The 14,960-nt window shown below is 33.0% G+C and overlaps 1 protein-coding gene across 1 annotated transcript in view; it reads right to left on the bottom strand.

Moving 5' to 3' along the window:
• Positions 1-3,078: 3,078 nt before the first annotated feature.
• Positions 3,079-14,960, bottom strand: part of LOC145248097 (rhomboid-related protein 4-like) — a 31,960-nt gene continuing 20,078 nt past the window's right edge. The window contains exons 4-6 of the mRNA XM_080109886.1: positions 13,278-13,358; positions 8,759-8,981; positions 3,079-3,369 (exon numbers count right to left, since the gene is read on the bottom strand). Coding sequence (XP_079966012.1) covers positions 8,806-8,981; positions 13,278-13,358 — 257 coding nt within the window. The 3' untranslated portion in view covers positions 3,079-3,369; positions 8,759-8,805. The remainder of the gene's footprint in view (positions 3,370-8,758; positions 8,982-13,277; positions 13,359-14,960) is intronic.

Below are 14,960 nucleotides of genomic sequence, written 5' to 3'. Positions count from 1 at the left end.
AGTCTAGCATTCTTATAACATTCTTCATCATCCAATCCATCTCATTAATCCTTATCCTTGAGTAGTTTTTGGCCCAAGTGGTGAAACAGAAACTGCTGTTCCAAATATATCCACAAAGGCTTTTTTTTATAATTTGAAAGTCGAAACTGATTATTTCCAATGATATATAATTCATCCCAGGTTACGCCGTCATGTTTGAAATTGTGATTTTGCTGACAGGTTGATTAATGCAAAAAGAGTTCAAGGGGTTAAGTGTTGACGTATGTCAAACGCTGTAGTTGAGGTTGACAGTGACACCTGAAATGTCATTCGGAATGTGTGAAAGAAGAAAATGTGGAAAGAAAGAAAGAGAGAGAGAGAGCATGAAAGAAAGAGAGGAAGATATCTTTCACTTGCATGCAAGTGAGTCTGGCTTCTGATATTGGGCAAAACAAACATGTCTGTGTCGGGTTGGACACAAAAATGTGTCAAAACAAATGTCATAAAAAAAAGTGAGTCAACAATGCTATGGCTTCCCCTCCCCACCAGTTCACTCGTAGTCAAATAAAGTAATCCATACCAGAAAATCGGCATTATGTTTTCTTCAGATGTTTCTTCACAGCATTGACCAGTGACAGGAAGAATCAATCAAAGAAGACCAAGAAATAGAAAAAAGGTATGGTGACGTTATCATCGCATATATATATAATATAATAATTTTATTACTGATTGCTCACTAGGTTAGCATGTCATGATGGCATCATCCTTATGAGTATAAAATTCCTACTTGTGAGACGTCGGCTTGGGTTATAGCTAGTTGGATGACCACGTTCCTTGTTCAGTATGAGGTAGGTTCATTCCACTGTTGGATCTATGCCGTGGGTTGCTTGATCTGTGTAAGTTTATAGGCATTCTTGTGTGTATGGCATGTTTGCTCAGTTGGTAGAGTGCTTGCCTAGAATGCAAAAGGCTCGGGTTTCAAATCCCGAGTTTGGATGTGTCTAACTGATGAGCCCAAATGAGAGCGAAACTCGAGTCTTGGACTTCCGGCTTGTTGGCTTTCTTGGCTCTTGTGAACTGTGACATTGTCTGGCTGTGGAAATAATCTCATCTTCAACTTGCAAGCCTATGTGGCACTATATGTTGTAAGTGCCACTGCTTTGTCAACCCCCCCCCCCTCCCCTGTAGCCAGGAGGTGATTTGGTCACTCGCAGTAGGATACAGGGGAAGAAACAACAATGCAATTCGCCATGACTTATTCTCTTTCTCAACTGGCAAGCATAGGTGAGCATGCATAATTTTGTCTCTCTGAAAAGCCCAGCAGTTAAATTTAGTTAAGCTCTTTAAAAGTTTAAATGTTATGAATTTTGTATTTTTTAATCATAATACATTGTGATTATTTTTTGTAAAATAAATAGTTAAGATTCTCTAATATATATATATATATTACAATTTGTGTTGAGTGTTGGTTAATCTGCCTTAACCATCAAGACTACGTTGTCCACCTTCTCAGCCAGAACCCAACAGGAAGAGGTCATCATAAAGCAATGGAGAACCACCCAGAGAAGAAGTCACACCTAATTCCAGGTATGCATTCACTCTTTGAAAAAGTCTTCCAATATGTACATAGTGTTATAAATTGGTTGCCCTAATCACTAAACCATCACCCACAGTGTCATATTGATTACCGTTCCCAGGACGTTTCTTGACCAAGTTAACCTTCCACGGGTTGACGGAGAGAACTTGAATGCCTACTAGACACTATCCTTGAGTGTCTAAGGTCTCTCTGTACAAGGGTTTGTCAGAACAACCTGGTATGAGGATACTTTTCCCTAGAAGTAAACCTTGACTAAATATTCAAAATCACATTTCATATTCGTTGCCCAAATAAGATCTCCTCACTATGGCTAACCCATATTAGCTTTTATGAGGAATCTCCAAGTAATATTACCTCAAGTAACTGCATGAAGCTGAATACTCCACCAGACTAGATAAATTCTTGTTCTGGAATTCAGTAAGACCAAGAGACCAAAATAAAAGATGTACTACAATATATGAAAATGGTTAATTGGAGAGAGAAAAATTATGTTCTCAATTTCTTTACTAACTCAGTGTTTGAGAGATAAAGAACTTAAATGAAAGATTCGAATATCTATGTATCTCATATAGAGTTCAAGTGTTAGCCCCAGGTATTAGGCTCCTTGATTTCTGAGAACTTCAACTAAAGTAAAATATTTATAAATTTAAATAAATTTGTCGCTCATCTATTTATTGCAGACTATTATCCTCATTTTTTTTAGTTATTATTCCACGTTTTGGCCAACTATTCCTCTGGCCTTCAGGGCCCATGGCGCAGTGGATAGAGACATTGAATCTCTACGGTTCCAGATGAGCATTGTCTGAAGATAGTGGTTTCAATCCTACCCAAAGCCGGCCAGAGGCTTACTTGGCCAAAAATGTGGTGAGACGACAACACCTCTTGATGGCAGTAATTGCTGAGAATGCAGTTAGGAGATTCGGAGTTCTTATCCCGTCGTGGTTACCACCTGATGAAGACCAAAGGAATATTTGACCGAAACGTCGTGAAACAACAACTAAAAAAAGATGAGGATAATAGTCCGCAATAAATGAATAATACTCATCTCAATAATGAATTCCAATTAATTAATATAAATTTGTTGCTGTTTACCAGGATTTCATTACTAGCATAGGAACAAAGCCGATGCATTTATGTTATATTTATTGTAACCGTTGGGCGGTCACACTAGTGACCAACCCATCATGTTGTATATATACACACATGCTAGAGGTAACATGACGATGTACATATATACGTAATAAGAGACACACATAATAATAAGGAGACATAATCACAACAGACAAAATCTCCTCCTCCTCCGGAATGCTACACCAATAGTGTGGCAACAAAGTACATGTTTAGATTAATTTTTAAATTTAAATCTAAGAATCATATTTTGTCAAATGTTGAAATAACAAGTGAAGTTTCGTACATTTTGTTTTGAAGAAATAAAAATAAAAAGGAGAAAAAAAAGAAAAGGGTGGGGTGGGGGTATCAGATAAAACAAGAAGGTGAAACAATTCTCTTAAAAAGTGAGATAATTTTAATCCATACCAAAATATATAAAAAAATTTATTAAATACACAGATGGATGAACAAAAAGGAAAAAAAAAAAAAAAAATATTGATTTTAATTTAGAAAATATTAATGGGAATTCTTTTTTTATTTTTGTCTTTTTTTTTTTCAATAAATAAACCTTTGATGCAGCGGGAATACCGAGAAAGGCAGGATTGGAGAGGAGGAACGCAAGTTTTATCTGGTCTTTGAGAGGATTTGCTTGATTTTCTTCCACGAGTAGGGAAACAAAACAACTGCGAAAAAAAAAAAAAAAAAAAGAAAGAAAACAATCAACAATATTTTGGTGATCTGTAAACACGTAGTCAAATATCAATCCTGCCACTCATGAGAAAACACTTGAATGAAAACAGTTAATCTGAAATAACTGAAAACAACTTGGGTCATCACAGAAAAGCCCAGCAAAGCAAGGAGGAAGCACAAAAAAAAAAGGAAAAAAAAGAAGAAAAAAAAAAAAAAAGAAAAAAAAAGAAGAAAAAAAAGAAAGAAAAAAAAAGAAAGAAAAAAAAAGAAAAAAAAGAAGAAAAAAAAGAAGAAAAAAAAAGAAAAAAAAGAAGAAAAAAAAGAAGAAAAAAAAGAAGAAAAAAAAAGAAAAAAAAGAAAAAAAAGAAAAAAAAAGGAAAAAAAAAGAAAAAAAAGAAGAAAAGAAATACACAGAAAATTAAAATAAGTACAAAATATCAATGCAATCAAAAAAAAAAAAAACATCAAAATACAAAAAAAATACCACAATATCAACTTCATCAGAACCAGCCATGCAACATGTGACCATATATAACTCTAAAAAACTCATACAAGTTCTCTATACAAATTATTCAAAATCTATAAATATATGTAAGCTCAATAACTTTTCATGTCTATAAGGTAGAGCTATAATATAATTACGATAATTAGTATATAAAGATTTAATGCATAGTTATATATATATAATTTATTGTTTCCGCACATTATTGTGGAAAAAAAAATACATTTCTAGAGAGATGAGGACAGAAAAATATGTACACTAAAACATTAAATATTGGTTCCGTACTTTATCTTATTATAGAAATAAAAGCCTCCCCAACACATTTTTGGCCAAAAAAAAATGATAAATTTACTTAATCCATCCATTAACTCATCTCACACAAATTCTGATTTCCATCCAAAATATTGAAAAACATATGCATTTGGCCACACATCTATTCAACATTAACTGGCCCGAAAATGGGTGCTCATTTTACATTAAGTTTATATAGGAAAATGATCCTGCACTTCCAAATCTAAAAATTTAACTTTGGCTATTTAGATGTAATCAGCTCAAAAAAGTAGAATCTGATTTTTGGGAGGGTAAACTACCATGGGTGTGATAAAAATATATAAAGGATGGTAGATTTAGTACATACATATATACATACATATATATATATATATCTATATATATAAAGTAGTAGCGTTCGCGTGTGTGTGTGTGTGTGTGACCAGAGAAATATAAAGGCCATATGTGTGTACACCTTTCCTAGTCAAGAAATATTAATGCCCATGTTAGGGTACTTCTGTAAAAAGAGACATTATATTGTATACGGACTTTCAATATATAGCATTCTTCAAACCACTTTTACATTATTGAGTTACGGTCATTACTATATTACATTAAATGAAATCTATTTAAATAATTACCTCAATGACATTACTTATTCGATATAATGGCTTTGTATTAACTGTACTAATTAAAAATTTTAATTTATTTAAATTTAAAGTTATATTTGATTTAACTTATTTTATCTGAAATCTGAAACCGTTTTATTTTCAAACCAAAACCCAGAAAAACAAAAGGGGAAATAACTGTGATAGTTTAATTGAAAAAATGTTTTAAACGGACCACGTTATTAAATATTTCCTGTTTTTGTTTTCATTTCGGAATATTATTCTAAGTTGAATTATTATTTTTATTTTGGAGTAAATTTTTTTCGCATATTCTAAATTTTTAGGTAACCTTTTTTTATTTCATAGAGAAAAATAATTAAAACTAATGTCCTCATTTACTTGCATCCTCATGAGGGCAGAGTTAGTCACAGAGACACATGTGAACAAAATCCATTATCGCCTGCTGTTTTTGTTTTTTGTTTATAAAATTTAATCAGTGTTGCCCAGGATTTATTATAATAATTATACCATAGCAAGTGTGTTTAATTGCCTGCGAAACAGATTTTCTTTATAATTTATTTAATATCTTAAATTAAAAATGGCCAATTTTTACGACGGGACTCAGCGTCATTTAACCTCTAAAAAAAAAAAAAATGGTCAATGTAAAGTTTCTTTCCAACTCCTCAAAAAACTTGAAAATGGCAACTTTTAATGGTTTGCGATGGTGCTGAAAACGAATATCACATTTAAATTTGGGGCAGATAAATAGTTTTCATGATATGAAAAATTACTTTTCCAAAAAATGGGGGATCAGTAAATTTAACGTAAAATGGGCACCCACTTTCTAACTACCTATAATTTCTTCATATCATGAAATAAATTTAACTGCGATATTTGTTTTCAGCACCACCGAAAACCGGTGCTGTTTTTTTACTAAGAGATTCGTTTATTTTTCATGATTTAGGACGTAAATAATGCTGTCAGTAAGCTTACACGAGCAGTTTACAAAAACATATTTTGGTTTTTCATTTTTTTTTTTTTGAGGTGGGTATTTAATTATAGGATTTGTATAGTTTTTACCAGGTGCTTCTGTAGTTTACTTAACCGCCTCCTAATGTAAACAAAAGTTTTGTGAAATGTTAAACTGCAGAGGCACCTGTTCACAACTACACAAGTTGTATAATGAAAAAAGAACGAAAAACAAAAGTATGCTTACTAACAGCACAGCTAGCGTCCTAAATTATGAGATGAAAAAATGAACGCATCTCTTAGTAAAAAAAAAAAACAGCGCCAATTTTCGGGGTTGCTGAAAACGAATATCAGTTAAATTTGTTTTATGATATGAAGAAATTACTAGGTGACCAGAAAGTGGGTGCCCATTTTACATTAAATTCATATAGGAAAGTGATCTGCCACTTTTGGAAAAAGTAATTTCTTCATATCATCAAAACTACTTATCTGCCCCAAATTTATTATTCGTTTTTAGCACCACCGAAAACTATTAAATGTCATCATTTTAAAGTTTTTGGGGGAGTTTGAAAGAAACTTGACATTAACCAAAAAAATTAAGACCTGGTTTTTTGTGGCCTAATATGTTTAAGCAGTCTTTATAAATAATATGAAAGAAGAAATTTTGAAAAAAAAAAATTTAACATTTTAGCATGGGGGATAACTTTTCTATATAAATTTAACATAAAATGAGCACCCACTTTTTGGGCACAAAGTGTTCAACCAGACATGTCATCTCTAGCATTTTTTCAAGTTTGACGATCGAGGGGTGGAGGGGGACAAAACATGACAAATATAAAAATTTTTAGGGTTTTTTGTGGTGGTGGGGTGGGGGGCGGGAATTACATTTGAAACATAAAATAACGATAAATTTAATTAATTTTTATGAAACCATTCTGTACTTTCACCTAACAAGTTTATAAACAGAACGAACCCCAAAATATAACAAATTCAATTTTTTTTTTTTTTTTACATTAGAAATATAAAATGACGAAAATGTCATTTAATTGTTTTTGGAATTCATTTTTTTTTTGGGGGGGGGGGGCTTTCCAGTGCTCAATATCCAGAGAATAGTTTCTTCTCTTTGTAGCCCTTCTGCCGAAATATCTTGTCATATACATACTTCTTTTTTTGGGCGATTACATTTACATGTTTTCATCCGTTCTTTTGTTTTTGTTGTAGGGGTATCAACGTTACCAATGATGAAAATGATTAGTATACCAGTGTGTTCCAAACAGAACTTCATGTCAACCCAGGCAACGCTGGGTACGCATGCTAGTATATATATATATATATATATATATATATATACACACACACACACACACACACACACAGAGGGTGGAACAATAATTTGTTGTTCTAGAAAAGACGACAGGATTCCATTTCCATTTGATGAAAACCAGTTTTCTTTTTTTTGTTGCAGACCATCTATTAATTGGCCAGTTGTGTACAAATCCCAAGAGCGATAGGAGCCTTCTATCAGGTCTGAAAGTGACACAATGTTCAACGAACGAGATCTAAAATGTCCCACTGTACAACTCATGCTTTCTACTGATCCAAGTTATGACAACAGGACCATTGTCAGCACCCTCAAAATGCATCGCTGGATTGCCACAAATAATAGGGACGTGCCCAGGATGATGAAAACAAAGTTTCCGGCCACGGTTTTAGTGCTTTAGTGTGGTTTTAATTGAGGGTCACATCATGCCACCTCAAATCTTCGAAGTCGGCTTGAAAGTCAACACCAAAGTGTACCTGGATGTACTAAAGAATGTCGCAATTTCCTGGTACAATCAGGTAGTCACTGACAGACCCTGGATTTTGCAGCAGGACTCGGCGCTGACCCACAAGTTCAAAGAGACCCAGGCTTGGCTTCAGAAGGAGTGCTACGACTTTGTACCCTTCTCTCATTGAACCCCCTTCTCTCCCGACCTGAACCCATTAGACTACTTCGTTTGGTAAGACGTCAAGAACATCACCAACATGACCTCCCACAACACCAACGCAAGCCTGATCACTGCAATCTGCTGAGTATTCATGGAGCTCCAATCGGCGCTTGTGGAAAAAGCATGCTCCCAGTTCCAGACCCGTATCGGGGAGGTGACTGAGGCTTAAGGCGGATACATTGAATAGATGTCAGCTCTACTACATAATCAAGTTACCTGAATTAAGTTTTAAAATAAAGCTGTAGTGTTGTTTTCTTTAGGGGACAATTTTATCATTCTGTAGAAGTCAACTGAGAAAAGAGTTACTCTTTTTCAAAATGCTAGTATTTTCGTCCATCAGTCATGCTTAAGGTTGAATGGAAATATCTTAGAACTAACAGGAGCAAAGTATAGTATTTGTTTTAATACAACATTGCTCTTTAGATTAGAGCAATTTTTTTACTTTTGTTCCCAGCCAGAATGTCCCTTTTGAGAGAGCTTGATTTTCCTCACATCAAAAACTGACTGTGTCTCCTTACTTCTGACCTTGTGGGGAGGAAAATAAATAGGAACAGTTAATAGAGAAACCTGGTCACATTTTTTAAAACATTTTGTGAGGGTAATGTGAAAATTTTTTTAAAAAACGAACAACATTATAAAATTTTAATTATGTAATAACATGATTCAAATTATTTTTTTAAGATTTTCATAGTTAAAGCAACTTATTCATAAAGAAAACTTCTATTTTTTTTTTTTTCCTTCATTTTATTGACAGTATTTTTCATCTCCACAAGGGATACGCACTTCGGATTAATATCACCAACAAAATGAGGAAGAAAATAAACACTGTCTTTTTCTATCATAAACAAGTAAATAATTTTAATCATTTAATAAAAAAGTACATAATATTATTCGGTTTTCTAAATTTTCAAATTACAGCAACAGTTTGTTTTGTAATCAGAAGAGTTATCTCCCTTAGACAAACAAAGGGAAACAACTACTTTCAGATCTCTAATTCCATTTTGAAAATAACCCACAAAAAATTGATATACTTGATAGTACTTACCAATGAATTGTGCCAAAGATATCTGTCCCCAGACAACAAAAAGTCTGCTAGTAGCCACTAGGATACCTGCGATAAGCAGAGGGACCCATTCTTGGTCCAAATGGTCGAAAACCAAATCCTCCAAAACCAGGAGCACCATAATTCCGAGGCCCATATCCTGGGCCATAATCAGGGGCATATTCTGGCTGCGGCTGTTCTTCGGGGCCTTCATTTTGTCTTTCACCTGTAAGAAAAGTAAATGTTTTATGAAGAATTAAGAAATTAAAAGAATCCACAAAAACATGTTAAATTCAAAATGACAGCTTTTTGATATGAGCAGAGGCAGGATTTTATACACTCGACTACTTTTGGTGCAGCTCTAACTACTGCTTACATACTCAAAAATTGAAGCTGACTTCCCTCATGCACCTCATTTTCAAAAAGTACTAGCTCAAACTCCTTTAAAAGCAGACTGGTTCTTTTGTGGTGCTTCATGATAACACTGTACCTTCTTTCATAAATGTTCTACTTTGCTTATGGTTGGTTAAAGTACAGATCTGGGCTTCACAGATTCTTGTCAATATAGATGGGATGTTACTAAAGACCATATTTTAAAATTTGCTAAGATTTTTTTAAGTTTTTAAGATATAAATCTATTTGGTTATAGTAATTCCTAACTTCTGGCATGGCTGCTACTGGAAGCAGTGACAAGTTCCTTCACTTTTATTGTTCTTCAGTATTTCTATTGTGAAGCGACTTATTGAAACAAGATATAAGAAAAGGACATTATTGAAAAATATACAATAAAATTAACAAAAATATACAATAAAAATTAACAAAAATATACAATAAAAATTAACAAAAATATACAAATAAAAACAACACAAATCTTTATTTGCACTTTTAATAATGAAATTAAAAAATTAAAATTTTTATTTTATTTATTATATTATTATAAAAAAATATGTTCATGAAATTATAAAAATGTTATTTTTTATTCTAAATACAAGATTTTATTTTAATTTATATAATAAATATAAGTTTATGAAAGTATAATAAAATTGTTGAAATCAAAATAACAAAATTTCAAACATCATAAAAAAGCGTTTTGTGGAGTATATGGTTAAAAAAAAAAAACATACCGGGCGTATCTACATTACTCTTTGGGAAAGACGAAGGAAAGGATGGCTAGCTCATTTATATACATGAAGGGCATCTTGGGAAGGCAGGGCATGATGGGAGAAGCTATTTTTTTTCCTGTCTCTTCCTTTTTTCTAGATAGGAGGGTATAAAAGCTGGGAAAAATTCCCTGGAGGTTGCAAAAAGAAAAGAGTCGTGAACATCTTCTCTTGAAAAGTATTTTGTGTTGCCGACGTTCAGATTGTGCAGTGTGACATTGGTGGCAAGAGGCCAGGTTTGGTCGATTGGAAAAGAAGAGAGCAGAAACGTGTTGTTGTCGAGCGAGTGACTCACTCCTTCCCGAACCCCAGGACCGAATCCTGATTGTAACCTTAGAATAATAATAATATTCCAAAATAATTTTTAAATATTTTTAAGTGTTTTCAATAATTCTTTAAAAAAATATATAAAATAAAACTAATTTCAATAATATTTAAATAAAATAAGACCAAAAAAAAACGTTTTCAATGATTATTAAATAAAAAAGAACAACCACAAAAACGTAATAAAAAAAAATATATATACATGCACAGGAAAGATATAGGCGTGAGAAAAATATGCAAAGGAACTGATCTGCCTTGTCATTGCTTCCGATAACAGCCAGTTAGGAAGTATGCTAGTTGACTATTGCCATCTATTGATATCTTATATTTGAATGCCTGTTTTCAATGTGCACCCATTTGAAACAATGCTTATTTGTAACATTTTGCTTGTGGTGTACTAAAATAGGTATTAGCATAAAAATACAACGAAAAACTTTTGAATCAACGTTTTTCATCAATATAAGCAAAAGCTTATAAATTAATCTTTAAAGTATCTTCAAAACAGCATAAAATTAAATGATTGTCAGTACGATACAGCATCATTTATTCAATATTTCTTTAGTTATTATCTTTAAAGATTTATTTTTGAATACCTTTCTTTCAATAATAATAATGATGATGGCTGTAATATTGTGTAAAAAGTAGACCCTGGGTTTACTTTTGATCGTCTTGTAACGGCGCTTCTACACTATCAGAACGAAATTTTGTAGAAGATAAATGGAATTTTCAGATAAAAAAACAATAGTTTCTACTGATTTTTTTTTTTGTCTATTCTAATAATTTAAAAGCTAACATTGTAACTTATCCAATTGAAATTATCTGAATATTACTGAATTATTAAACAAAAAAACTTTATGTTAGCAGGTGAAAATTTGTGGCCATCTTGTTTTTATAAAATAAATTGAAACAAAAACAAACAAGGGAAGCAACTCTAAATGTTTAATGTGACTAACGCAAAACAAATAAAATAAACATAACATATATACAGCGTTTTTAAACCTGTTTTTCATTTAAGATTGTTTCATAATTGTTTAATATAAAAATACGAGGGGCGTGTAATAAGTAATGCCCCTGACCCACTTCCAGTTGTCTGATCTAGCTGAAATTTTGCATGTGCAATGATTTATATCTCTACGGGTTATGTGGCAAATTACAGCTCTGAACTAATTGTGGTTTCTGTTTTACAGGTGTTTGAACCGAGTCAAGTGTGAAATGGAGCCTGTTGAATGTTGAGCAGTGATCCAGTTTTTGTATTTGAAAGGAAGCACACCACAGGAGACTTTTGATGAAATGAAAAAAACTTATGGTGATAATGCCCCATCATATGACCTTGTAAAACGCTGGCATCGTGAATTCAAACATGGTCGGAAGTTTGTGGAAACAGTTCCCAGACCTGGTCGCCCCTCCACCTTCTGCCATTGATGAGGCATCTGTCCATCAAGTTGAGGCTGCCATTTTGGAAAATTGGTGCATTACTATTCGCCAAATAGCCCAAGATGTCAAGATTAGTACAGGGTCTGTGGAAACTATCACTCATGACCATTTGCATATGCATAAGGTGTCTGCTAGATGGATTCCCAGGTTGCTCACACCATTCCAGAAGCGAGAATGCGTCGAGTGCTCGAAGATGAATTTGGAGATGTGCCAAGATGAGTCAAAGTTTTTCAAAAGAATGATTACACAGGATGAAACCAGTGTCCATCACTGTGATCCAGAGGCCAAAGCCCAGTCAATGCAGTGGAAGCACTTGGACTCACTATCTCCAAAGAAGGCAAGGATGCCGCCCTCCGCTGGCAAGGTCATGCTCACAGTCTTCTGGGACCAGGGCAGAGTAGTGACAACAGATTTCGTGGCAAAGGGTACCACAATTACAGGAGTCTATTATGCTTCACTTTTGAGGAAATTAAGGGAAGCTATCAAAATCAAGAGGCGGGACAACATCAGCAAAGGTACCCTCCTGCTGTAGGACAATGCTCCGGTCCATAACTCGTATGTCGCCAGATCAGAAGCACAGGCGTGTGGTTATGGAATCCTACCCCATCCTTCCTACTCTCCTGACCTTGCACCCTCTGACTTTCACCTCTTCCAAGCCATGAAGTTGTTTTTGAAAGGAAAGCGTTTCCCAGATGATGCAGCCTTGATTTCTGAAGTCACAGCGTGGCTGGAGGACCAACCTGCGGTGTTCTACAAAAACGGTCTCCAGAGCTGCATCAAACGATGGAGAAATGCATAACTCTGGGTGGTTCCTATGTAGAGAAAGATTAATAACTGCCAAGTTTTGTTGCTCCATTGCTACGAGAAGTGAGTCAGGGGCATTACTTATTGCACACCCCTCGTAACTATTCACCTAAAAATTAAATAACATGAAAATTCAAAAAACTTTTCTGAATTTTCCTAGAATTATGGAAAGAAAATTACCTCCCTTTTGAACTTTCCTGTGTCTTATATAAGCAAATACAATCATTTCTTCAAATTCTATTTTCTTTAATAAATAATTTTCTACCTTATCGATTTTCATAATTTTTGGATATAATCATCTTAAAAATACGAAGAATACGTAGATACCATTGTTTTCATGTGAAATTCAGTATTACGATTTCCAAAATTTGGTCCTGATAGTGCAGAAGCGCCCTTGTAACTTTTGCTTTCCTTTTTTTTTTTTTTTTGTAATTTAATTTTCACATTCTATGAGCGATGTTTCTGACAAAGGGGAAAGAATTGCTATTTCTTGGATCAAAATCTTATCTAATATTGTTGGCTTTTTTTTTAACCTTTAAGTAGTAGTTTTTTCTTCTTTTTTATTAGCTCCTTCCACTTATTCAAGTAGATAAATAAACATTAACATTTTGTTTGCAACATATTTTTTCTTTTATGTGACAGCAAAGAAAGGAAACAGGAAACAATTTGCCTTTTCATTTGTGATGTAGAAATAGATTGCAACTTGTTGGAAATCAAATTGGTTCCTCTAAAGAAAGGACCGTTTGAGAAATGAGTACAATTTTTGCATTTATTCATTTAGATGTAGCCACATCACTTACTTGGAGGGAAGATGGCCATCATAAGCGGCTTTAAGGGTCCTTTGGTATAAAGTAGTCCAACTAAAATACCCGACAGATGACCTGTAGAAAAAGACAACAATGAAAACTATGAGAAACCAATCCAATCCACATCTGCAGCAAATATGAATTCATCGAGAAGGAAAAGCAGGAGAGTAAATGGCAATTGTTAAAAATAGGGTCCTAAATTGCTTTAATGAAAAAAGAAAGGAGGTAACTATAAAATTTTAAAATTCGAATGCTTGTTTAATAAAGTCAACAAATTGATTTTTTTAAATATATCATTTTAAGCAAAACAATATTACGTACTTAATCATGTCGAAAATAGTAATATATCTAAAAATTACGAAAATTCATCAAGTAGAACAACTGTTATTGTGACTTTAGTAAAAAAAAAAAAAAAAAAAAAAAAACCTCTATCACTAGAGACAACAAATATTGCTGCCATGATAAAAGTAATTTAAAATATTCTTTTTGGAGTTATGTCCGCCTGCGTTTAGCCCCCTAGCATCTACAAAAAAAAATGAGATTTTACCCAATTTTCCATAAAAATTACTTTTAACAACTTTCTACTCTATAATTTTTCATAATTTTTGGATATATTACTATTTTCATCATGACAATTAAGTACATAATATTATTTTTGCTTAAAATGACATTGAAAAAAAAAAAAAAAAAATCAATCTGTCGACTGTATCTTAACAAGTACCAAAATTTGTTTCTTGATTCGTAATTGTACTTTTTCACTTATCAAGGTTAAAATCAACTTGAGGATAAGGGTTAAATTGATGGATGGATCGTCAGCTGAAATGTTTAAATGTAGCAGTAAGAGAAAAATAAGAAAAATTCAACAGAGGTATTAAAAATGGTTTTGTATTGCTTTTGTTAAATATTATTTATATTATTATTAATAAATGTTATGAAATGGAGAATAATACAGAGCTAAAATTTGAGTGTCGTTTTTAGATAAACATGACATCAGATCAAATTCAGTCAACATTTTGTTTTGATTTTACTAATTTACACGATGTTGACACATTTCAAGCATGTTTTTCCTAATTTTACATGCATAATACTAAGTAGATTTAACTAGAAATAATCCTCATTTAATAATATTTAACACAAAACAACATAAAATCACTATACAGAATTTTTCTTGTGTTCACTGATTTTGACCATTAAACATTACCAAAGAATATTATGAGAGGATTAAAAATAATGAATGGAATGAACAAAAATTTCATTATTTATGAAGACAGTTTATGACAGGTATTTGTTGATATTGGAGTTGAAGATGTAGTTTACAGCGAAAAAGTTGCATAGTAATGTGTTCCATTGGTGGGAAGTTCTTGAAAAGTCATTAAAAAAAAAACCTTCATCAGTCTGAATGGAGTAGGTTAGCCATTTTCCATTATGAACATTAAAGTCAACACAGATATGAATGTTTTAGCGCTGAGATGTTGAATGCAGTTTTTTTTTTTAATGGATTTTTTCTGGGACTCAGACTCTTTAAACGAACAAGTTTTGTATGCTGGTTGAAATATACTTCAAGGCAGAATTTATCAGCACAATGTTATGGTTCATGAGGACTATTTTGTAGATTCTAACAATGCAAGCGCACACACACACACACACACTATGGAAGGCATGCGGAGTCATGTTAAG

This window comes from Euprymna scolopes, chromosome 26 (assembly GCF_053919585.1).
Source record: "Euprymna scolopes isolate OS-2025 chromosome 26, ASM5391958v1, whole genome shotgun sequence".
NCBI lineage: Eukaryota > Metazoa > Mollusca > Cephalopoda > Sepiida > Sepiolidae > Euprymna > Euprymna scolopes.
This window is presented reverse-complemented; position numbering and strand designations above follow the sequence as displayed.